General features: G+C 43.8%; 1 protein-coding gene across 3 annotated transcripts in view; it reads left to right on the top strand.

The window, feature by feature from the left end:
* The first annotated feature begins 1,234 nt into the window (after positions 1-1,234).
* Positions 1,235-24,970, top strand: part of Slc6a20 (solute carrier family 6 member 20) — an 88,460-nt gene continuing 64,724 nt past the window's right edge. The window contains exons 1-7 of one of the 3 annotated variants that reach the window (XM_052186863.1): positions 1,238-1,465; positions 14,951-15,091; positions 16,544-16,635; positions 19,054-19,281; positions 21,748-21,858; positions 22,774-23,015; positions 24,091-24,253. In XM_052186863.1, coding sequence (XP_052042823.1) covers positions 1,273-1,465; positions 14,951-15,091; positions 16,544-16,635; positions 19,054-19,281; positions 21,748-21,858; positions 22,774-23,015; positions 24,091-24,253 — 1,170 coding nt within the window. In that variant the 5' untranslated portion in view covers positions 1,238-1,272. Of the gene's footprint in view, positions 1,466-14,950; positions 15,092-16,543; positions 16,636-19,053; positions 19,282-21,747; positions 21,859-22,773; positions 23,016-24,090; positions 24,254-24,970 lie in introns of all 3 variants that reach the window. The other 2 variants (XM_052186865.1, XM_052186864.1) reach the window with 2 other exon arrangements.

A 24,970-nucleotide genomic window follows, 5' to 3' on the forward strand; every position in this document is an offset into this window, starting at 1 on the left:
CCAAAGACTGAGAGGAAGGGGAATTTGGAGACAGGAGAGTCCCTGAGTGCAGTGAGCATACACATACATATTAAATATTTTTAAAAGTAAAAAACGAAGCTTTATGATACTACCATGCATATGAAGCTAGTGTTTTTGCATGTATTTTAAGATCAATACTAATAATTTTAAATAGGTTCTCCTCCTGTAATTCCAGGGACAGATGTCTCATACTAGGTACCTATTTCAGAAACTGCTCCAAGAGTCCTAAAGTCTTCAGGATTTTCATATTGTGCCCAGAAGTAGCACTGAGCAGTCAGCCTAGCAGAACCAGTGAGCTCCAGGATCAGTGAAAGGGTCTCAGGAGGCAGTAACTCTGTTCATTGCTGATGCTTGCTTTGCTAAGGAGTTGAATGCTACTTTGAAAGGAGTTGAAAGATACCTTCATGACCTTGGAGTCATTAAAGAAGAGGTTGGGCTTTTGTTGTAATTGGTAGGTTTGTTTGTTTGTTTGTTTTCTTTGCTTTGTTTTGTCTCTCTATGTAGTCCTGGCTGTCCTGGACTCAACTATGCAAACCAGGCTGTCTTTGAACTCACAGAGATCCTCCTGCAGTTCAAGTGCTAGGACTAAAGGCCACCACTCCTGGCAGGCAAAGGTTATTTAAAATAAGACAAGAAAAAAAAATACCATGAAGACAACTTTTTTAAAAACAGTTAATAGATTTGTTTTTTTTTAAGTCTCTCTCTCTCTCTCTCTCTCTCTCTCTCTCTCTCTCTCTCTCTCTCTCTCTCTCTCTGTGTGTGTGTGTGTGTGTGTGTGTGTGTGCAGATGCATAAAGGTGCCCATCAAAACCAAAAGAGGGCATCAGATCCCCTAGAGCTGAAGTTATGGGTGTAGTGAGCTAACCATGTAAGTTAGCTCTAATGCTTCTAAGAGTTTACCTAAATTGCCCCTGAATCCGCCCACTTAGGTGAACTAGGTGGTATGAATTAAATGAAATTACCCCAGTGGGTCAAAAGAAGTTAAGAACAAGTCATCCCGTGATATTTAAACATTCCCGCCATCTGAATGTGAGCCCTGCAAGGGTGGGGGTGCTGTGTTTTCCCGTTGCATAGCAGTGCCAGGCATATAGTATTGTCATCTATTAATCGTAAGAAGTTGAGGAAACAAGATCCTTTCCTGGAGCTCCGAAGTCCATACGCGGGCCAAGGAGGGGTGCCTTCCCCTCAGAGGCTAGGCAGGGTGGGGCTCACCGTCCCCACTTACCGGCCTCGCCCCTCTCGCGCGCGTTAATGAGATTAGCAATTAAAAGGCGGGCGAGCTGCGACCAGAGACCAGGCCCTGTTGAGGAGCGAGCGCGGGACATGGAGAAGACACGGCCTCAATGGGGCAATCCGCTGCAGTTCGTGTTCGCCTGTATCTCCTACGCTGTGGGTTTGGGCAATGTGTGGCGCTTCCCCTACCTGTGCCAGATGTACGGCGGAGGTGAGTGTGGACACGCGGGACCGTCGGGTGCCTGGACGACAAGCGGCGGTGGCATTCGGTCCCGCTAGCCTCAGCTCGGGGTGGCGTTCTGTCCGAATACCCCAGCTCAGCAAAGTGCTTCAAGGGCGGGTGGCCCCTATGACAGAGAACGCCCTGGCACGGGGACTTTCACCCTAAGAAACTGACCCTCGCGGTCCTAAGTCCTAAGTGTGGTTCCAGCAGGTGCAGGGCAGTGGTGTAAAATTGTGCAGTAAATTGTTTAACAGGAACTTGTCATGCAACTTGCAGATTCCGATCGCAAGCTGAAACACAAGTCAAAAGGATCATGAGCGATTTTTTTTTTAATTTATTTTTTCTTAATGAAAAGGATTGGTTTGTAGATGTGAAGACTTGGTTTGGGCTTGGAATCACGGGAGGGAAAAACAAATAATTCTATGCCCAGAGAATTTGCTTCTTGGTTCTGCTGTTTTGTTTTTATAAATGTTTCCTCTACCAAAGGGAGAAACTGTGGGTGAGGGGTAGGACAGACACCTCACCCTGCGCTCACTAAAGCAGGGAAAAGAGCTGAGAACTCTGGGACTGGGACCTTCCGAAGTCCAAGTACCGTTCTTGGGTCAGTATGGCATGAAGGAAGTAAGTCTCAGCATAAAAACCTTTTCTAAAAACCTCATCTAAAGGAAAAAGCAGCATACTAACAGAAACAGAAAATAACATGACCACCGTCTTTCAATAAGATCAAAATGTGAGAAACTTGCTAAGCTCTTCAGAAAAAAAGATTGGCTCACTAAGTTGTGGGACATGCCATGGTGCCCTTGGCTGCCATAAAGGTAAAGTTTTAATACAATTTTATCTTAATAGTTTTATCATCTGAAAAAGGAGGTGAAGTCAGACTCCAAACTGTGTAACGTTTTTTTAAGCAGTCGTGCGTAAAACCATGCAAAGAAAAGAGAATGAAAAAAAACATATTTTAAACTGTTATCAATAGTTCTCTGGGTGGTTCCTATTTTCCTAACAGCATATTTGTGTATACGAGGGAGGAGAGATCTAATAGCATGTGTGTGCGCACGTGGGGAGAGAGTGCTATTATTTCTCACTATCAAGACAGTGAAAAATACTAGTGTATTACAAAATTTAACTTGTTTAAGAAAATCTAACCCTCCCTCCTCCTGTCACTCTAACCAGATCAAAATCAATTCAACAAAAGGTTACTCTGTAGATTTAAAGAAACAGTACTTTCTTAATTCTCTGGTTTATTTTAATTTGAAGTATTCAAGTGTGCCACAAGGAGAGGGGCATATGCTGTCATGTGCTTCTAATGCTTCATAACTGACTTTAGAAAGAATTGTCAGAGGCAGATTTTCACATCGTTGTGTGTTCAGTACATCTACCTCAAGACCTTCTTTATCCTGGATCCATAGCTCCCAACCGCCAGGCCAGGGAAACCACACTGTCACATGACTGCTTAATTCCTTGTTTATAATGGCACCGCCACCTGAACAGTCTTCAGGTGGCACTAAGGTAGAGTGAGGCTAAATGGTTGTGAAGTTGAATATGCACAAGGAGACCTTTAAGATAATAGGGAGAAGAAACCAAAGGAAACCTTGGGCTTAGGACTGTTGTTTAGCTGGGCAAACAGGACCTGGGACTGGGAATCGCTGAGAGGGGTACTCGCAGGTTAGACAGATAGCAAATGTGTCCAAAACAAAAACTAAATTGTCCTGGTACAGTAGATATTTGGCTATCGCGTAGTTGATGTTTCAACTTCTTCCTATGCAGTTCATCTTCAGCCCCGGTCCTTACCTGCACTGACTACCCACAGGTCAGATATCCTGCTACCCACTAGGACACTCCTCCCAGCCTTGCACTGTTCTTTACTTGGAGAACTTCCATGCTCCCCTCCCCTGCTGGTCTTTGTGACTCTCCTTGCCTGTGGAGTCAAATGAGCGTTTGGTCACAAACATTGGGGAGCTTTAGAATTTTTCTCTAACCCTGCTCATCCAATCCTCCAGTGAAGCCAGAGGAAGTACCCCATAAAAACTTACCGAGTGAATAAGCAAGGCCTGTAGTGAAAAGCTATAAATTGAGGCTGAGAAGATGGCTCAGTGGATAAAGCACTTGCAGTATAACCATGAGGATCAAAGTTTGAATACCCAGAACCAACCCAGATAAACATCTGGCAGATGTAAGGGTCTACACACAGAAAGCAGAGACAAGATCCTTAGAGCAAACTGGGTAGGGTAGACTAGCCCATCAGCAAACTCTAAGTTCAGTTGAGAGACCTTACTTACTTCAGTAAATAAAGTGAAGACTGAAGAAACAAGATGTCCACCATCAACTTCAGACTTCCATTAATGCATGTGCACATGTGCACATGTACACACAGAGACACACACACACACACAAAGAGAGAGAGAGAAAGAGAGAGAGAGAGAGAGAGAGAGAGAGAGAGAGAGTCAATAATGAGGGATGCTGGTGGCACTTCCACCCACTCTGTATTTATAGTTGTCAATTGACAAGAAGTTATTAATATCACCCCAAACCCAGGTGATCTATCTCCAAAGTTATTTATATTATGATTCATAACTAGCAAAATTACAGTTATAAAGTAGCAAAAAAAAATAATTTTATGGTTGGGGGTAGCCACAACATGAGGAAATACAGGAAGGTTGAGAACCCTGCCCTGGAGTCTAGCGGATACAGATGTAATCAGGCGAGTCAACAAGGAGCTTGTTGATAAACTGCCAAAATACCTCGCAGAATCAAACAGATTAGGATCCTTTCTGAGGGGTTCTGTTGTGGCTGCTCCCTTCAGCCTGAACAAAGAAGGTCAGTTCTGAAGATTATGACCCTTCTCTGCACAGCTCTACCTCACACCCCAACCCCTGCACCAAAGACAAAACACAAAACCAAAACCAAAACAGATGGTGAGGAATTTTACAAAATCCCCTTTTCAAAAAAGTCAGCAGACCAGTCTAAGGTGTTAATTCCTTCTGGGATGCAAATGTGCTGAATACCAGTGTGAGAAAACAACCCACCAGCAGCTTACATAAATGTGTGTGTATGTGTGTGTGTGTGTGTCTGTGCATGTGTACATGTGTGTACCTGTGTGTGTGCACATGCATACATGTGTGTTATTCAAATGCATGTAAAATGCATGGAAGAAAGAGCAGTTGTGTGACTGTAGAAAATATGGATTATGGGTTTCTGCCTTCTTATTATTCTCTAGAGAATGTAGGAAGAAATCAAGGATCTGACTCTTTAGAGGGCAATGTTATTCTCAAGAGTTAGTGTTCCATTCTTCTTCAAAACCTTCATTTCGCTCTGGAACAGGAAGTGAGTTCTTTTAGGCCTCCTTAATTCTGCTAACCGTAATTGCTCAAAATGTTAGAAGAGACCTGAGATCTGACATTTTTTTTAAAAAATAGGTCTATTGAGACTAATACTGCCAGTCTACAGACCAAATTGTAGAAGGGTCAGGGTTGTTCAAATGGCCCCATTATATCTGCTGCTGGGTCTTGGCCTACCATACTGAATCCCAAGTCATAGCATTTGCCTTCCATCCTGGTATAAACATTCCCACTGTAGCTGATCCAGAATTCGACATACTTCCAGGGTGCAAGCCTGGACAGAGGTGAGGGACTGCTAGCTGTGTGAGCTGCTCTGGGAGGGCCTGTACCCCACTGGGGTCAGATGCTATGGTGACCATGGCTCAAACCAGCATCCAGCCTGGGCATGGTGTATACCAAAGTGTCCAGGAATGGACAGGAAATTACCCTACAATGTTCACTTGGGGTGTGTGCATGTATATTTAGGCTGTGTCTGGTGCTGTTTCTATAGTTCTGGATGGAACACAGAATCTAAGTGTCAGAGGTCAGGCATTAAGCCTCTAGTTAGCACATATAATGTCCAAAATGAGCTTCCAGGTGCTAAGCTCTACATTATGGTCTGGGCCATAAAAGACCCTCAGCTGCTCTTGCCTGTGTTTCCGGCATCAGTGACAACCTATTGCACTGGGCTTCCGGCACATCAGTCAATCATGCTATAGACCATGTTCTACAGATGGTCAAGGCAGTTTTCACAGCACTCCTAGGGTTGGCCCTGTTTGTTACAAATAGAAAGCATACCCAGAGAAGCATAGGTAACTTCAGGAGGAGTCAAAACCCCTGTCTCCAAATGGGACTCATTCTACAAGACTCTGTGGTTTCTGTATAAAGGCAAGACTTCCTCTTGTGGTGCTCTCAGTCGGGGTAGACATTGGAAGGAGACTGCCCAAGAGTTTGGGTGTCTTCTGGGTTCTTCTTTAAGAGTTCCATATCCCTTTTGTTCCAGCCTCTTCCCTTTTCTGCTCTTCTCTGAGTACACACTACAATGTCTGATGTCCTCCCTCTACTCTGTGTACTTCATCTCCCCATCCTCACCTGAAAGCCTCTTCCTCCCAAATCAAAAGTTCCCATGCAGCCCTCATAGGCACCTAGGCTATGCCATCCCTCCTCTGTGGTGACAGGTCTCGCCTATGGTGGAGTGGATAAATGAAAAAGCTCAGAGTCCATGTATTGGTGGAATACATGGTTCACCTTCATGATAGAATCATCAGTAACCAAAAAAAGGAGGGGGCAAATGTATAAGCATCCTACGCACAGAGCAGGTGGAGCTGTTTACTGAAAGAGACTGAAGACAGATTTGATGTATGGGAGAGTCTAGGAAGCCTCTAGCAATGACATCACTAAATGAGCACATCAGATAGGGTTAAGGCTAAAATAATTCAGAGTAAACCATGCAAAAGGCACAGAGAGCATATGTTTGAGGGGAATGGCCATAAACTCTGGGTGACTGTGATACAGGAAGCAGAGACCTAGACAACGGTAGGAGAGGTGAGAGGAGGTGAAGAAAACAGCCAATGTGTCCTCAAGAGCCCTAGGTCACAACCTGAAGATCTTCACCTTTTACCCTTGTGGGCAAGGCCAAAGCCAAGCAGGAGAGAGGCGTGGTCATCACTATGAAGCCCAGAAGGATGGTGGCCAAGGATGTACTGGGTAGTGGGTGAAGGGAAGGTATTACCAGATAGCTCTAGAGAAGGGACTAGAAGAGAAATTCTGGAAGCTTTAGATCCAGGTGGTCAGGGAGGATAAGAAGGGTTTCATTTTTCCTCACCTGTGCTTCTGCTCTCTATTTCTAAAACACGGACCTCTGTACACATGCCTTGGCATATGGTAGGCAGGATGAATAAACAGCACTCAGGTAGCTGACACAAAGCAATTCTGAGTTCAAGACAACTCTATAATATGTAGAGATCCTGTCTCAGAGGGAAAAAACAGAAGGAAGAGAAGAAGGAAGAGGAGAGAAGGAAGAAGGAAAGAAACAATAAAATGGAAGAAATTATTGTAATCATTTTCAAAGCCATGCCATATTTTTAAAAAGTAGTTCAAAATAACTATAGCTCAAATAGCTCTATATCGCTTCATTTAAAGAGATAACAACTCCTTTAACCATTTTCCAATTGTGGAACCTAATTGCTTCAAAGTTTGATACTTTTATTATTGAGTAGTTATAATCTTTTAGTTGAAGAGTTGGATCCATTTTATAATCATTACCAGACTATATTTGCTATTATTTTAAATCATGTTTAATGCTATCTTCCTGTTTGTTATATTTTGATCTCTTATAAAATATATTCGCTTTTTTTCTTGCAAATGATTACAAGTTTTTAATTCTAATTTTACTCTACTAAGAGTTAATTCAAATTTTTGGAAAAATATATATCTCCTCCATCAGTATCAAAAATGAAATGTTATCTTGGATATCACCCTGGGGAATTGAAGATTTTAACACATTGGCATTCCCTTTTATGTTGTTATAACTGACTAGCACCATGTGAGTAATTTGCAAAGCATAGGCATGTGTTTAGCTCATGAATCTAAGGGCTGAACATCCTAAGAGTATGATGCCTGTACAGGCCACTTTTCTCATTGCTATGACAATACCTGACAAAGGCAACTTAAGGAAAGAAGAGTTCATTTGGCTCACAGCTTTAGGCTATGACCTGTCCTGGCAGAGGGAGCATGAAAGCTGCTGTGTTCCCTGCTACCACATCTGTTTGCATGTTACGTACACACACACATACACAGACACATATGAACACATGCATACACACACATGCACACATACATATACAAGTATACAGACACACATATACACATGCACACACATACGCACAGAGAGACACACATGCACTTGCATACACATGCACACACATGTACACACACATGTACCCACACATGTACACAGAGAGACACATACATGTTGTGGGGATGCATGTTCACATGTTCTCTATACCTGTATGTAAAGATCAGAGATTACTACTGTGTCTCCCTCGATTGCTCTTCACCTTATTTTTTTTTTTTGTTGTTGTTGTTGTTGGGTTTTTGCGGGGTTTTTGTTTTTGTTTTTGTTTTGTTTTGTTTTGTTTTGTTTGACACGGGGTTTCTCTGTGTAGCTCTGGCTGTCCTGGAACTCACTATAGACCAGGCTGGCCTCAAACTCAGAAATCTACCTGAGTTCACCTCCCAAGTGCTGGGTTTAAAGGCGTGTGCCACCAGTGCCTGGCTATTTTTTAATTTTTAAAAACATTTCAGCATCTAATGAAATGATCATGTGGTTTTTTTCTTTGAGTTTGTTTATGTAGTGGATAACATTGATGGATTTCCATATATTGAACCATCCCTGCATCCCTGGGATGAAGCCTACTTGATCATGGTGGATGATCATTTTGATGTGTTCTTGGATTCGGTGGGCAAGAATTTTATTGAGTATTTCTGCATCGATATTCATAAGGGAAATTGGCCTGAAATTCTCTTTCTTAGTTGGATCTTTGTGTGGTTTTGGTATCAGCATAATTGTGGCTTCGTAGAAAGAGTTGGGTAGTGTTCCTTAGACATATACCCAGAGGATTCCCCGGCATGCAATAAGGACACATGCTCCACTATGTTCATAACAGCCCTATTCGTAGTAGCCAGAAGCTGGAAAGAACCCAGGTATCCCTCAACGGAGGAATGGATACAAAAAAATGTGGTATATTTACACAATGGAGTACTATTCAGCCTTTAGAAACAATGAATTCATGAAATTCTTAGACAAATGGATGGAGCTGGAGAACATCATACTAAGTGAGGTAACCCAGTCTCAAAAGATCAATCATGGTATGCACTCACTGATAAGTGGATATTAGCCTAGAAACTTTGAATACCCAAGACATAATCCACATATTAAATGATGTCCAAGAAGAACAGAGGAGTGGCCCCTGGTTCTGGAAAGACTCAGTACAGCAGTATAGGGGAATACCAGAACAGGGAAGTGGGAAGGTGTAGATGGGGGAACAGGGGGAGGGAAGAGGGCTTATGGGACTTTCGGGGAGTGGGGAGCCAGAAAAGGGGAAATCATCTGAAATGTAAATAAAGAATATACCGAATGAATAAATAAAAATAAATAAAAATAAAATAAAATAAAAAACATTTAACTTTGTGCTGCATGCCTCTATACCACGTACATGCCTGGTGCCCATGAAGGACAGAAGAGGGTGTTGGATCCCCTGGAACAAGAATTACAGATAGTTGTTAGCCACCATGTGAGTGTTGGGAATTGAATCCATGTCCTCTGCAAGAGCAACAAGTGCTCTTAACCACTGAGTCATAACTCCGACCCATCTACCTTATTTTTTGAGACTGAGCTTACTGAACCTGGAGCTCACCAGCTCTGTCAGACTTGCTGGTCAGCAAGCCCCGAGGATTTACTGTCTCCTGTTTCAGACTCTTCCATGCTGGGATGGAAGTCATACTCAGCTTTTTCTGTGGGTGTTGGGCATCAAAACTCAGATCTTCACATTTATAGGACAAGTGCTTCACTGACTAAATGATCTCCTCAACCCCTCATTCTCCATTTTGTTCAGTCCAGAACACTAGCCCATATTTAAGGTATAAGATATTTGCTTCTCAATTTCTTGGATTTTCTTCTGGAAACATCCTCCCTGACACATGCAGAGGTGTGTTCCTACAATGATTTTAGATCTAGTCAAGGTAACAATGAAGATTAACCTGCTTAACCTGCAGAGTGCAGTTTGCCCAGCATGGTGAGGCATAATGCTGTATCATAACATGACAACCTTACATGTTTAAACAGAACAACTCTGCCTAGAAAAACCTGCTTTTATTCCAAAGCCACTCCATCTATATTACATTAATTCATTACTGCAGAGCCCCATGATCCTATCCATCTCTCATAGTCCCACCCCCACATATCACTACCATATGAATTTGACTTGAGTTTCCAACACTTGAGGGACACATTCAAACCACAGAGTACCTTTGCTTCTTGATCCTTTCTTTATCCCATTCTACTTAGCACATTAAAAAATATATATAATCTGGGATTTTAAATATGTAACAGGATTTTACTATTAATATCATATTTCTGAGGCTGGAGAGGTGGGTCAGTGGTTAAAAGCACTGACTGCTCTTCCAGAGGTCCTGATTTCAATTCCCAGCAACTCCATGATGGCTCACAACCATTTGCAATGGGATCTGATGCCCTCTTCTGGTGTGCACGAAGACAGCTACATTGTACTCATGAAAATAAATAAAACTTATTTTAAAAAAATCATGTTTCCCTATTTATGAATTCCTTTATATTATTTTCCAGTGAAATCAACAACACCATCATCATTATGATTATTATTACTATTATTTTTATTACATTATATTTATTTTTGGTTCTTGGAGACAGGGATTTTCTGTGTAACCCTAGCTGTCCTGGAACTCACTCTGTAGACCAGGCTGGCCTTGAATTCACAGAGACCCTCCTGCCTCTGCTGGGATTAATGGCATTTGTCACCACTGCCTGGCTAACCATATTGCTTTTAGACTTCATTGTTTTGCTCATTTATTTAATACCAATTACTTATTTTGGAACACAATCCACAACTGAGTTCTTTCTTCAGATCCCATGCTACATCAACAAGTGATTCTTTCAGGAATAGAAAATATGAAGTCTGTGACTATCTTTCCTTTTAGAACCATGAATGGGTTGTAATCTCTTTTACTCCAATTTTTTTTTCATTGTTTTCAGATGTTTAATTCTGTGAAGGAGAATTCTGCAGCTAATTTTATTAATTCTTAGGTATGTCCTAGACACTTAAAGTATCAGAAACATATGCGATGTTCTATAATCTCAATCACACTATCGGGAAATTGTCTGTTTTATTTTATTTGTTTTTTGAGACAGGGTTTCTCTGTGTAGTCGTAACTGTCCTGGGGCTCACTCTGTAGACCAGGCTGGCCTTGAACTCAGAGATCCATCAGCCTCTACTTCCTGAGTGCTGGAGTTGAAGGCATTTGCCACCACTACCTGGCTCCTTTTTTTATCTTTATGAACCCTGTTTTCTTCTGCACTGTACTTCATCATTGCCTGATGATGCCCAATAAACATAAATCCTGCCTGTTCTCTTCTCTTCCTCACAGCAAGTCTATTTCAGAGGGTGACATTTGTTCTAACGTGCTGGTCTTTTGTTTTGATCTACAGTCTTATCATAAGTTCAGAGAGTCCCTCTGACTGCTTATCCTTATGAATACACTTTCTGTGTCTGATCCAATGGACACACAAGTAAAGTCAAAGGAGGTTAAAATAGTTCTATGTGAATTTTTATGCTGTTTATTTTGTTTGTGTAGAGATCAGAGGCCACCTTTTGAGACTCAGTTCTCTCTTTCCTCCATGTGTGTCCAAGGACTCAAACTCAGGCCATCAGACTTGGTTGCAAGCACCTTCATCTACTAAGCCACCTTACTGGCCCTTATGTGAATTTTTTATGTTTTGTTATTATCAGCATGTGTAACTTTCAAGACATTCCCACCATTATCTTCCAGTAATATCCTTATTATGTACCCCTCTAAATAGAGCAATTAGTTTAGGGCCATTATCACCAACAATTTGTTGAGGACCTACTCTTCCACAGACCCCTTGTTAAGAGCCAAGGACAGTGGTGATCCAGATAAAGTCTACCTCTCTGTCTTCAGTGGGTGGCTTAGAAGTCTGGGGAAAGTGTAGTTGTAAATATGACGACAGATGCCTCAAGAGCAGGAGCTGTGAGACCGAAGATGAAAACCCAACCTTAGTATTTGAAGAGGTGATTGGGGAAACATGGTATGTGTGAAGGGTCCAGTAAGACCTGAAAGACTAACCTGCAGTCACCACGTACTTCCTGGGCGTCAGCTTCCCAATGTTATGCAGACCTAAGTACGGGGCAAAAGCTTTCTCAATAGTAAGGAGACAGATAGAAGGAGGAAATGGTACCTGCTGCATTTTCACCTAGCTCATTACTTAAAAAGCAAGTCTTGCAGAGTAGGAGGCAGAGAGGGAAGTTGCCAAGGAATCTAGATGTGCAGAAAATGAAAAAGGGAGACAGAGGTGAAGGTTCTCAGGACTCTGAGCCAGGGAGCAGTGACCACAGAGAGAAAGAAGTCCTCAGAGACCAAGAAGGGAGCACAATTTGTATCTCAAGTGTAAGGACCAAGAAAAGAGTGTTTGATCAGGTAAGAGATTGAGGGATAAAGTACCATAGTCTCTGACAAAACCAGGGAGACACCTATAAGCTGGGAGTCAAGAGACCAGTGTGGAGATGCGGTGCTGCATGATACAATACTGGTAGAGATATAACCGGCAGGTTTCAGGGAAGCAAGGAGTAAGACTCATGTCACCTCCTCCCAGCTATCCTGATACTAAGTATCCCACTCACCCAAGCTAACACAGAAGTACAAGTGGCAGGGATGTTGACAAAAAATGCTCATATGTGCTCCAGTTATCTGTTGTACATGACAAATCACTTGAAAATGATAGAACATAGGACAGGCAGAAGAATTATAAAATATAACAAATGCACCAGTCACTGTTTTAAGTAAGAATTATTGGCTCATGTAAATTGACCGCACAAAAGATTGTAAATGTACTAGCTAACTGGTCTCGAACTTCTCCAAGTCAGGTCCAATGCCTATAATGCAGCATTTAGGGGGCTGAGGCAGGTAACTGCCAGCCTAAGCTATATAATGAAACCATGTTCTAAAACAAAAACAAACAGAAAGTATCTCCTCCAAAGTACTTTATTATTTTAAATAGAAGAGTAAAGTTCAGCAGAGAAACTTAGAAGCCACCACATAAGCCATGTGTAAGGTCAGCGTTGCCAAGAAGCACATCTTGTACCTCTGAAGGAGAACATCAGGTCAATTCAGTGTTTCTGCCAGAACATCAGATGAGACACATTCCACAAAACAACTCTCTGGTAAACTTCCAAAGTATCAAATTCATCAAATACAAACAAACAACAAACAAAGTAGGAGACCTTACAACTAGACCTATCTGACTGCATGGTGGGTTCTACTCTGGGAAACTAGTAAAATTTTAGGAAGTCTATATAGTAAATATCCTGGTTTTGTTAAATGCATTGGGAGTCAGAGAACTTTGCTTTTATGGAACCCAAGTATAAGCACTGAGAAATAAGGGGGGGGGATGACTTATAACAATAATAGTCACTTCATACAGGTGCTCTACTTCATCTGTCCCTGCTCATGTGGCTGCAAGCCCTACACATTTAGCACTTGAGGTAAGGACCCACAGTTCTCCAGCAAGTAGTCTCTGATCCTGCAAGGACTCCCATACATGGCCCACTGGCCATACTCCATGAGAATGAAAAACTGCAAGGCTTTGGAACACAAATGGCTTGAAGACACACACACACACACACACACACACACACACACACACACTTCAGTGGACAAAGCTCTTTTCAAGGCCAGCCTAGAATCAGAGGGTTGGGAGAGAGAGCTCCCCTCTTTGTAGGAACATGAAGAATAGTGACCATATTTAATTCACCAAGTATGCTCCTTGAAGGTTCTTTTCCTCTGATTTCAGAGTCACCTTGTACATCAGAATTTCTAAATCATAGAGGCATGAATAGTTCATTTAGAAGAGGGTTAGTCAGAAGACTTATTTCAAACCAACTGCAAGATATCTTTATATTAATATACAGTACATTTCTCTTACCTCATTGTTGTATAAATGTGCACTTTCATGGTGAGTTCTAGTTTTTAATAGCTCCTGATGAGGCCATTTGCCATTTGTAGATATTATTCTGTTCGTGTGTTGGAAAGCTGATCCCCACTCAATAGTGTTCAGAGGTAGGATATTTCAAGGTGATTAGGCTATTAGGGTTCTGGCCTACAGCATAGATTGTAGTAATCACAAAAGTGAAGTTTGTTATAAAAATTGAGTTCGCATCTCACTGTTGCCCCCTGCTGTGCTGGCCATCACTAAGAAAGTGTTCTCTCAAAGTCAGCACTGAGCCTCGCTTCCCTCCAGAACTAAGAGCCAGTGTATTTCCATTCTTTATAAAAGACCCGATCTCATGTATTCTGAGTTGCAGCATGAGTACACTACAGTGTGATATTTGGAATGTCTGTCAGTTTTGAGATTCCTCTATAAAGTCTCATATCACACTTTCTTAGGTGTGTGATTTATATATATTTTCTCCAAGACTGAAATTGTTCTTTTGTTCTTTTAAGTGTTGTTCAAGAGGGGGAAATGTAATGTAGTTCAGTTTATCAACATTGCCTTCCAAACATGGCATGGCTGTTTTTGCACTTAAGACATCTTTGCCTAGCCTGAAGTTTTAAAGATTTCCCCTATTCTTTACATTTTAAGCTCTAGATAGTAAATACGGGCCTATGATCTACTTTCATATTTTTGTATAAAATTTGTAATGTGGATTGTACTTAATTTATCTGTACCTAAATTTTCAGTTGGTTTAGTGGCTTTGTCAAAAGAATTACAGAGCTCATTTGCCTGAATGTGTTATTGGGACTTGGGAGAGTGATGAAAATGACCCCTGGGCAGTGTGAAAAAAGTCCCCATTCCCACTTGGCACCAGGCCTTGGATTTCCATCTGACCCCAAACAGTACTCAAGTAAGTCCTGTCACAGAGACGAGCTGACCATGGGACTTACTAGGCCTGCCGTGGTTACTGTTTGACACTTTGGGGAAAAAAATAAGATTAGTTTATAATCTCTGAGGCTTGTACTCCATACAGTTTGTGGGAACATAGCCTTTACTAAAATGGGTAAATAGATTGGTGGGTAGACAGATCAAGGGAGAAAAGGAAGAAAAGAAGGGGATGGATGGATGAATGGATGGATAAATGAATCAATGGTTAGATGGGTGGGTGGACTGATCTATAGTAAGAGGAATCATAGAGGAATGGGTGTGTGGAAGGAGGAAGACACTTGGGCAGAAGAATGGAGGTTCAGTGGAAATCTCTGAGGGGAGATGGATGGGGTAGAGGGAGGACTGGATGGGGAAAGTCAGGTGATGGAAGCACAGTTGCACAGGGGGTCCGGGGGAGGCAGTGTAAAGCCCATCTGCCCACACTGACCTTGATGCTCCTGTCCACAGGCAGTTTCCTGGTCCCCTACATCATCATGCTCATTGTGGAGGGGATGCCACTCTTGTACCTGGAGCTGGCCGTGGGGCAGCGCATGCGGCAGGGCAGCATTGGTGCCTGGAGGACCATCAGTCCTTACCTCAGTGGTGTGGGTACGTGGGATATGTTTCAGTTCCTGGCAGATTCATGTTCCTGGGTATCACAGGTGTGCGGGTTGCTGTTCATGATCAGGACCTGTGACTGGGTGGACTGACAGCTCAGGGAGGGCTGCCATGGAACTTGGGCAGAGAGGGCCCTGGATTCTGACCTCCACTCTTAGAGAAACTCCCACCTTAGGGCATCTCCTCTCTGACCTCAACTTGCGATTCTGTGAATGGTTAGACATAGCTTCCTGACACACAAACATTCATTCAGTCCCAGCCATCTACCATCTGTGAATATACACAACTGTCCCCTTCTTAATGTGTGTCTAGTACTGACATGGTAGTATGTGAGCTCGTCTCATCTTTACCACACCATGTAAGAGCTGTGAGGCACCGTAAGTAATGCCTGTATCCAGAAGCCAAGGCACCTATGCAGACCAGGTGTGCACCCTTCCAGAATGACCTTCAGTCACTGTCCCTGGTACCTCCAGGGTGTGGCTCTCCTGCTGCGTCAAAGTCCAGGACCCAGGGCCATCAGTGGCCATAGATGTTCTGTGAACCTTCATGCCCCAGAAAGGGGAGCAGGCAGAAAGGCTAATGGTTCAGGAGGCAATTTTATGTGACCTGGTGCAGCTTTAGAAGAAATATGTCAGGGATTAGGAATCATCTTCAAACTGCCTCCTTCACTGTGAAGAGCTGTGAAGGCCACCACAGAGAATGCTGAGGTAGTACAGTATGCTGCACATTTGAAAAGCAATGAAGGCTGCCTGGCCTCTTGGACACTAACCCCCACCTTCTGGCCAGAGCTCCCAGTGGGGTGGAGAAAGCTGCTATGTAATGACTTTGATACTAGTATAGTCCAGCAAACCCAAGGTCAACAATTCCGTCCGGGTTATATGAGGGATGGCAAAGACTGGGGATGATACTCCTGAGGGCAAGTGTGAGTCCACTTTATAATAACCTGATATCAAACTCTCTCTGTTCACAGTGCCACTGTGGGACCCTCATAGGTCAGACCAGGCTGGAGGGCAGGGGTTGTCCCATTCACATCTCACACTCTTGCTACGTGGATGGCTTGGGTGCAGTGACTCAACCTCCAAAAGGAGCAAGTATCATATTAGGCATATGGTTGGCACTTCTCCATAGCTCTATTAGATAGCTTTTGACAAGCTCTGAGCTTCAGTTTACTCTTTGAAATGAGGAATACTGTGAGTACTAAAGGCACACAAAGTACTGAGCCCAGGACCTGAAACTTACATATCAAAAAACTGTCATTAGTCTCTTATCTCAGATGATTAGGTGGCATAACCTCAGAAGAGGTCATAGGTGTGATGTCAGGTCTAATGAAACCTTAAGGAAAAGTGATCCTCACTTGAGATGTCACCAGAGTTCTGACATTCAAGTGCCACTGGCTAAGTCACAGACATCTGATCTTCAGCTTGGTCCTTTGCTTGCTCACAGGTGTTGCCAGTGTTGTGGTCTCCTTCTTCCTCTCCATGTACTACAATGTCATCAATGCCTGGGGCTTCTGGTACCTCTTCCACTCCTTCCAGGTGAGCTCTGTGCAGAGCAGAATAAAAAAGGGCAGAAGATTCAGGGCCAGGTGGGGAGTTTGTTGAGGATAAGAACACCAGCCTAGAGGAGCCCTCTCAGTGAGGGGAGAGGGTGGGGGAAGTCACACAGCTGGAACCAAGCGGGGACATCAGAACCTGGGTCCACTACTTGTCACAATGTAAGGACATGCTGTACAAATGTGTGTATGTGCACAGTTCTCCAGAGCAGCTCCACAGCTTTCACTGGAATTCCTACAGGAAGTGTACTGAAAACATTGCAAACTATCTCATGACAGACTCAGGAGAGAATCTGTGGCAAGGACTTATGGGGATGGTGTCACCATTCCAGTTAAGTCTGAAATGGTTACTCATCCTCCTGTCCTGTCCCTACCTCATCCCTCTGTCCTGTCACCAACTCATCCCCCTGTCATGTCTTCACCTCATCTCTCACTTCTTCCTTTTTTTCTTTCTTTTTTTCTTTCTTTCTTTCTTTCTTTCTTTCTTTCTTTCTTTCTTTCTTTCTTTCTTTCCTCTTTCTTTCTTTCTCTCTTTCTCTTTCTTTCTTTCTTCATTCCTTCCTTCATTCATTCTTTCTTTTCTTTCTTTCTCTCTTTTTTTGTTGTTTTGTTTTGTTTCTGTTTTTGAGACAAGGTTTCATCTTTGTAGTGCTGGCTGTCCTGAAACTTGCTCTGTAGACTAGGCTGGCCTCGAACTCTCAGAGATGTGCTTGCCTCTGTTTCCCAAGTGCTGCAATTAAAGATATGAGCCACCACTGCCTGGCCTATAGGAACTATTTTCTTTCTTCTTTTTTTTTTCTTTTTTAAAGATTTGTTTATTTTCATATATTTGAATACATTGTGACTGTCTTTAAACACACCAGAAGAGGTCATTGGATCTTATTACAGATGGTTGTGAGTCACCATGTGGTTGCTGGGAATTGAACTCAGGACCCCAGTCAATGCTCTTAACTGCTGAGCCATCTCTCCAGCCCCAATAGGAACTATTTTCAGTGACAACCATTTTAAACAGTGCATTATCCAAGATCTTATCACTGATACTCTGGAAGGACCTAGGCATTGTAGGAAATAACTAGAAGAACCATAGTGCCACACTGAGAGCTGGCCTTTGTACAGAGATAAGAGATCTTCCTCTCCACCATTCACATTCCATTCTCCCCGTTCTCCCTGTTCTCCCCATCATCACCCTTTTACTCTCAGAGACCCTAATTCTGCTGCCCCCACTCTTCTTCTAGCATCTGCCCCCATCTCAGCCTTTTCACAGATGGAGAAAGAAGAGAAGGATCTAGGAGATACCACTTTACTATCTATAAGCATTCCATACATCACAGGTTGGGAGCTTGCCCTTACCCACACACACCCGATAAGCTTTCTTCCAAGGTCACAGGGTAATGACACAGCACCTTCACTTACACTTGCTATGGGCCAGGCATAGCCTTGGTGCACATTAATCTACATGGTACACATAAATCTACACTCACATGCTCATCACAGTCCAGAGCTTTGGTCCAGTCCTACAAACTGCACGCTGCTTTACTAGACTCCTCTTCATGGGAGGGGGTCCTGTTCTGCAAGTGCCTCCAGCCATGCAGATGTAGGGACACCATCTCTCCCTTCTGATGTAGATGAGGGGAGAGAAGAACTTCTTCTCAGTTGTTCCACTATAACCAGTTCTCACATAACCTAGTGCTTCTCCATGCAGCATGGGCATTAAAAACCTGATATTCCTCTCACCCCGGAGATCTTGGGTACAGCCAAGGTATTCTCAGCTGTGCAGCCAGATATGTGAAACAGAGTGGATTACAGTGTCCTCAGCAGGGGGCTGAGAATGGACTACATGTTCTGTTGTCTAGGCAAGGCAACCACGCTTTAAGTCTATGAGGGCTTCTGTGATTTGGCTGCTGGTTCTCACCAGTATCTTCTTCCTGCGACCTCTCCATCCAAATGAATTCACCATTCCAAGAGTCTCATCCAAGTATCTCCACAGCTCTATTTTTTTTTTGCTTCTTATTAAAATGTATTTTATTCATTTTATGTGTATGGGTATCTGTGTACCACATGCATGCCTTGTGCCTGAGGTGACCAGGAGAGTGTGTTAAACCCCCTGCGACTAAAGGTTGTGAGCTATCATGTAGGTACTGAGACTCTAACCTGGGTTCTCTGGAAGAACAGCAAGTACTCTTAACTAGTGAGTCATCTCTCCAGCCTACAACTGTAAGAACCCTGAAGGTCTAGGCCAGGAATCCTTTGCTCTACTGTACTCTGTTGCTCAAAGCAAACCGGACTAGCCCATACATACAGGACAAGGTATAAACCCTGCTATCAAAGTCGCTTCCTAGCATCCTACCCAGACCCTGACTTTCCCCCTTAACTCTCTGTTGATTCTCCCTTTATTCCAAAGGATCCCCTGCCATGGTCTGTCTGCCCACTGAATAGTAACCGCACAGGCTACGATGAGGAATGTGAGAAGGCTTCATCAACACAGTACTTCTGGTACAGGAAAACACTCAACATCTCACCATCCATCCAGGAAAATGGAGGAGTGCAGTGGGAGCCAGCACTGTGCCTCACCCTGGCCTGGTTGATGGTATATCTGTGCATCCTGCGGGGCACTGAATCTACTGGCAAGGTAGTCTGGGCATTGTGATGGTGCTGTATCTGAGTAGGTGAATGAGTGCCATCTTAATACTGGTCAATGCCAAGGGCTGTCTCTTGCCATCCAGAAGTAGAGGCTTGCTGGATCAGAAGGCACGGGTGGTGTTACTGGCATGTTCTTCTACTAGCAGACAGAAGTGGTTGAAGTTGTAACACTGAATCTAAAGTGAGAGGCCCCAGCCAGCTTTCAAACTCAGCTATGCCAGGGCATTTCATGGAGAGCTTTAAACATCTGGCAATTCAGTTCTTCCCCCTCAAATACCAAAGCTATTATTATAGGGCGACCTCAGCATGGGAAGCTTTCATTGAGTTTATTGTGTAGTTTGATTAGAGGTCCCATCTCAAAGTGCTTTCAGTAACTCAATGGAGCCTAGAACTGTTGGATTATTCTTCTTGATTTGTGTTTTGCTTGGTTGTTTTGTGGTTTGAGGCTTTGGTTTTGGTTTTGGCTTTTATTTTAAAAGTGTCTCCTTATTTAGGCCAGGTAGGCCTGAAATTTACTATATAGCCCAAACTGGCCTCAAACTCATAGTGATCCCCCTGCCTCAGCCTTCTGAGTGTTGGGCAGACCACAATGCCTGGCTTAGGCCTTTTGTCTGCCTAAGCCCTTTCTCCCTGTTAGATGTCCAGGTTCCCATTCTTCCTAGGGCTAACATGTCTGCTGTGTTTCCATCACCTGCACTTGTCTCAAGCTGGAGTGAATGCTCCATACTCAGCTACTCTGCAAAGCAAATCCATAGTTGGACACGTGCCTACATTGTCTTATTCTTGCAATAGCCCTTCAGAGTAGATACATGATGACACCCCCAAAAGACTTAGATAGGTCAAGTGTGTCCCCCAAAATCACAGCCAGGGACAGCAGAGTCAGGAAAGAGCCCAGATTATTCCAAGGAATTCCCTTCATGTTGGTGACACCCATGAATGTTCTCTTTGTGTCTTTTCTGACTTAGTCGCTTCCAATTTTCCTCTTCTGAGAAACCCACAAGCCCTTAGTATTCACTCTCCTGATCACCTCAGCTGCCTTCTCCATCACTGACATGGTTTTCATAAGTCATCAAGCTTAGAACAAGCTATGCCATTTAGACATTGCATGGTAACCCCAGTGTTGTGCCTGAAAGGACACTGTACACTGGTTACTAAATCCCCTGGTGGCCAGGTTCTTAAAGCACTTTCCCCACAACTGAGCATAAGGATCAAGGAGCCCAGGTACTCTTTCTCTGCTGATGCTATGATCCTCTCCCTGGCAGAAATCCCCTGGCAACTCCATGTATTGGGAAAGCACTGATCTTGTTAAAGGTGCTGCCTTTTTCTTCTCTGTTAAAATATCTTTTATTATCCTCTGAATTTTTATTGGTCAGAAGTTATTTCTTCTGATAGGTTAGGCTAGATCGGGTGTCCAGCCATCCTTCCCACCAGGAAGAGAAGAGAGACATTTTGGTGAGGACTCAAGAAAATCTCTAAGAAACATGGTCCACGGGTCGGGGAAGGAAATTCCAGAGCTTTCCCTGAGTGTCCTAAATGTATAAGAAGCCATGGTAAACATACCCTATATTCTGCATGGTATCCCTCTGACAGTCTTAAAAATTCTTGAAATATGGTACCATCCTAAGGAGGAAATAGAAGACTGAGCATAGTTCAAGCACAACAAGACATGGGTCACCAGCTGTGTTGGTGGATTCAAACTAAAAGAACAAAATTTCCCTCTCAGGCTAGGCAGACATGTACCTGAAAGCTCTTTGAGGCTTTTCAAAGGTCAGGGTGACCCAAGTCTGAGGTGACCCTGCTGAAGCAACCAAACGTGCATTCTTAGATTATGATGCATGCTGGTGAGGAGAGAAGATTGGCTTTACCAAATAGCAAGGCATCTTATGAAAGATGCCACAACATCCCATCAGTACTATTTATTGCATTTATTGTGGGGATTTTGTTCCAGTCTCTGCTTTCCACCAATGGGCATGCCTGGCCAGGTCTCTCCCAGGTCCTAGCTTGGAAAGCTGGCTTTGCCCCAAGCTACTGAATTAATTTACCTTTCAGGGACAACATAGATCTTGTAAGTGACTGGTGTTCCTGCTTTTCTTAGGATTCCAGAAAACTCAGAGCCAAATTTGGCTCAAATACTGAACAGAGAGACTCACACATGTTGTAACAGTCTCCTTCAACAGTTTTTTAGAGACAGAGAGGCTGAAGGAAGGTGAAAAGAAAACCCTGGGTACCTGCTACCTCTAGTCCACTAAAGGAGAAATGTTATGGTGGCAACAGATGTGGTCAGTTATGTCCCACACTTCCTTTCTCCTGACCACACTCAGACCCTGTATTCTAATCAGAATTGTGGCACCTGAGGCTCTTAGCAGCTGTAAAAATAAGGTGTTTGTGAGGATGGTTGTCTGCCCTGCCATTCCCACCGCTCCAGCAGTTTTACTCTGTCTCTGAATGCCCACAGGTGGTCTACTTTACCGCATCGATGCCTTACTGTGTCCTTATTATCTACTTGGTCCGTGGCCTTACACTCCATGGAGCCACCAATGGCCTGATGTACATGTTCACACCTAAGGTAAGAGCTGCAAGGGAAGGGGATTGTTCCTTTCTGGGATGCCCAGGAGGAAAGAGAAAGGGGGTAAGATACATAATCAGCAGAGCTGGTGTGACCCCAAGGCTGGGCCAAAGGCCGAGGATATCCTGGGTGCCCAGACTTCCTCCTCAGCATGCATTCTGGAAATTAAATCCTCTATCCATCTCCTCCTGCTACCCTCACTGCCTCGCACCTCTAGTTCTGGGCCTTCATTCTGGTCTCCCTGTTCCAGGTCTCACCCACAGCCCTATCTTACTCTCCACTGAGCTAGAGTCCATGGTTATCACTCCAGTCATGTCCCTTATCTGTTCCCATGTTTCCTTAGACCCTTTCCTCTAGGTTGCCATGATCCCACTCTTTCTTTCAGTCAGCCTAGCCAGAATTCTTGAGTGGGAATGCTATTGCATTTGAAGTAGGTCACATTCTTTGCCTAACAAATTTTATGGCAGGAAATAGATGACTGTGGCAGCTTTCACAATGCACACCCTTGTTCCGAATGCCTTAAGAATCAGTGCTGGGGTCACCTCAGACTGGACTCCACATCCAGTTCATGGATAAATTTTTGTGCATGAACAAGTGCAATGCCTGGCTGGTGAATCAGAGGTTCCATGTGTTTTGCACTATTAGACTGTACATTATTTAATCGCATTCTCCATGGGCAGGGTGTTATAGTGGGTATAACAGGAAGATTGTTGAGTAGTTTACTGGCCAAAGAATACACTAGAGACAGTTTGGGACAGACTGGACTCTAGCCTCAGGCCATCCTGACTGCCTGTGTGTTAGAAATAATTTCTTCTCCATCTCTGAGCCTCCCTCTTCTGCGAAGGAGAGTTTGGGAATTCCTCAATTCCTCAATTCCTCCAGGATTCCTCAGCCCTATCCCTACTGGCCTTCTAGATGGAACAGCTAGCCAACCCCAAGGCCTGGATCAATGCAGCCACGCAGATCTTCTTCTCACTGGGCTTGGGTTTTGGCAGCCTGATCGCTTTTGCCAGCTACAATGAGCCCTCCAACGACTGCCAGAAGCATGCTGTTATTGTGTCCATCATCAACAGCTCCACCTCCATATTTGCCAGCATTGTCACCTTCTCCATCTATGGCTTCAAGGCCACTTTCAACTATGAAAACTGCTTGAACAAGTGAGTCTAAGCTGTCCCTCAGAGCCTTGGGCCTCAAGTGGAAAGGCAAGGCTCCAAAGCTCTGAGCTGAAAGGGTGACTGGGAAGGGCTAGGTTCCCAGAAGTCAAGGGGTAGATAAAAGACACCAACCACCAAGGGGTCTACAATGTGAGGTTCAGTTCTCCTTTCTCAATTGCCACTGGCTGCCTGCCACCAGCACCAGAAACTGTGGGGCCATGAACTTACCTGCCTTGGAGGGAATAGGCAGTCTAAGGTGGTCATTGCATTGAGCAGAAAAGGGTATTCAGCAAACCATGCAGGTGTCTTCAGTTCCATTCCCCCATTTCAAATGTAACCAAAACCTCTCTAGCCAACTCTCAAGAGATTACACAGTTTACTGTCTGTGGCTTCTCTCAGAGGACCATCTTTCAGATATTCAGATATCCAGTAGGGTGGCCACTGACCATAAGTAGCTATCTCTACAGTAGACTGAAATTAGTGGAACTCAGTATACATGAAAATAATTTAATGTGCACAGTATGTATAAAATAAAGTTTAAGAAGTCTAATACATGTGTAGTAATACATGCCTTTAAAGCACATCTTAGAGTGTAAGATCAGCCTGGTCCATATAACAAGTTCCATGTCAGCAAAGGCTACATAGTGAGACCCTGTCTGAAAATAAGTAAATATACTTAAGTCATTCTAACTTTATTTCTAAGCAGCATCTCAATGGTATAAGCCACATTTAAGTGCTGTCACTGCCAATGGGTACTAATCTAATTTTGAAGCATAGAACACTCCCACCATCCCACACAATTCCATAAGATGCTTCTTATCCAGATGTGAAACAGCCTGTGTGTGTGGGGGGGGGGTAGTTTCTGTCCTTATGTCTGTTCAGATCTGAGACTTCTGCACAGGCATTCAGAGTTGCTCTTCCTATAATAGTGTCACCAGCCTGGAGGCCCCCTCCTCGCTGGGCAGGAGGGAAGAGGGAAGAGGCTGCCTGTGGCTCAGCCCTGTACCCACACTCCTCCCAGGTTTTGGAGCCAGTGACCTCTTAGTCATGAAGGTCAAGATGGTGCTCTGCTCTGCAGGGTGATTCTGCTGCTGACCAATTCTTTTGACCTTGAAGATGGCTTTCTGACAGCCAGCAACCTGGAGGAGGTGAAGGACTACCTGGCATCTACTTACCCAAACAAGTACAGTGAAGTGTTCCCACACATAAGAAACTGCAGCTTGGAATCAGAGCTGGACACGGTAAGAGCCTGGGGAGGGTGCAGACTGCCTCTCTCCACACAGTTAGTTCCTAAGGACCTGCAAGAGCCTCCACACTGTCTGTGAAGACAGGAAACTGATTGTTCTCCCTGACTCAGAGACAGGAGGGACTGGATTCCTGCTTTCCCAGCTGCTACTTGAGATCATTCTTGTTGGAAAACTCTCCTGGAGTCTCTGAGTTTTTCCCTCCTTTCCTTCATCTCGTTTGAAGTTTCAAACACTCAGAAAAGGCATAGGGGATGAGGTAACATACTGTCTTAGTTGGGGTTATTATTATGATAATGTAACACCATAACCAGAGCAACCTGGGGAGGAAAGGGTTATTTGGCTCACATGTCCCCACTGCTGTTGAGCATCAAATCATCAAAGCAGGTCAGTGCAGGGACTGAAGCAAAGCAGAAACCTGGAAGCAGAAGCTGATGCAGAGGCCATGAACGGTGCTGCTTACTGGCTTGCTTATCATGGCTTGCTCAGCCTGCTTTTTTCTTGAACCCAAGACCACCAGCCCAGGGCTGACACCACCCACCGTTGCTGAACCCTACACCAGCAATCGCTAATTAAGAAAATGTCCTACAACTGGATCTCATGGAGGCATTTTTCTCAGTTGAGATTTTCTTCTTTCAGATGAAGAAAGATGTAAAACTCCAGCACACAAGCACAGATACTTCCATTTCTCAATGAACACTGGGAGCTTGTGTC

Source organism: Apodemus sylvaticus, chromosome 7 (assembly GCF_947179515.1).
Source record: "Apodemus sylvaticus chromosome 7, mApoSyl1.1, whole genome shotgun sequence".
Lineage (NCBI taxonomy): Eukaryota > Metazoa > Chordata > Mammalia > Rodentia > Muridae > Apodemus > Apodemus sylvaticus.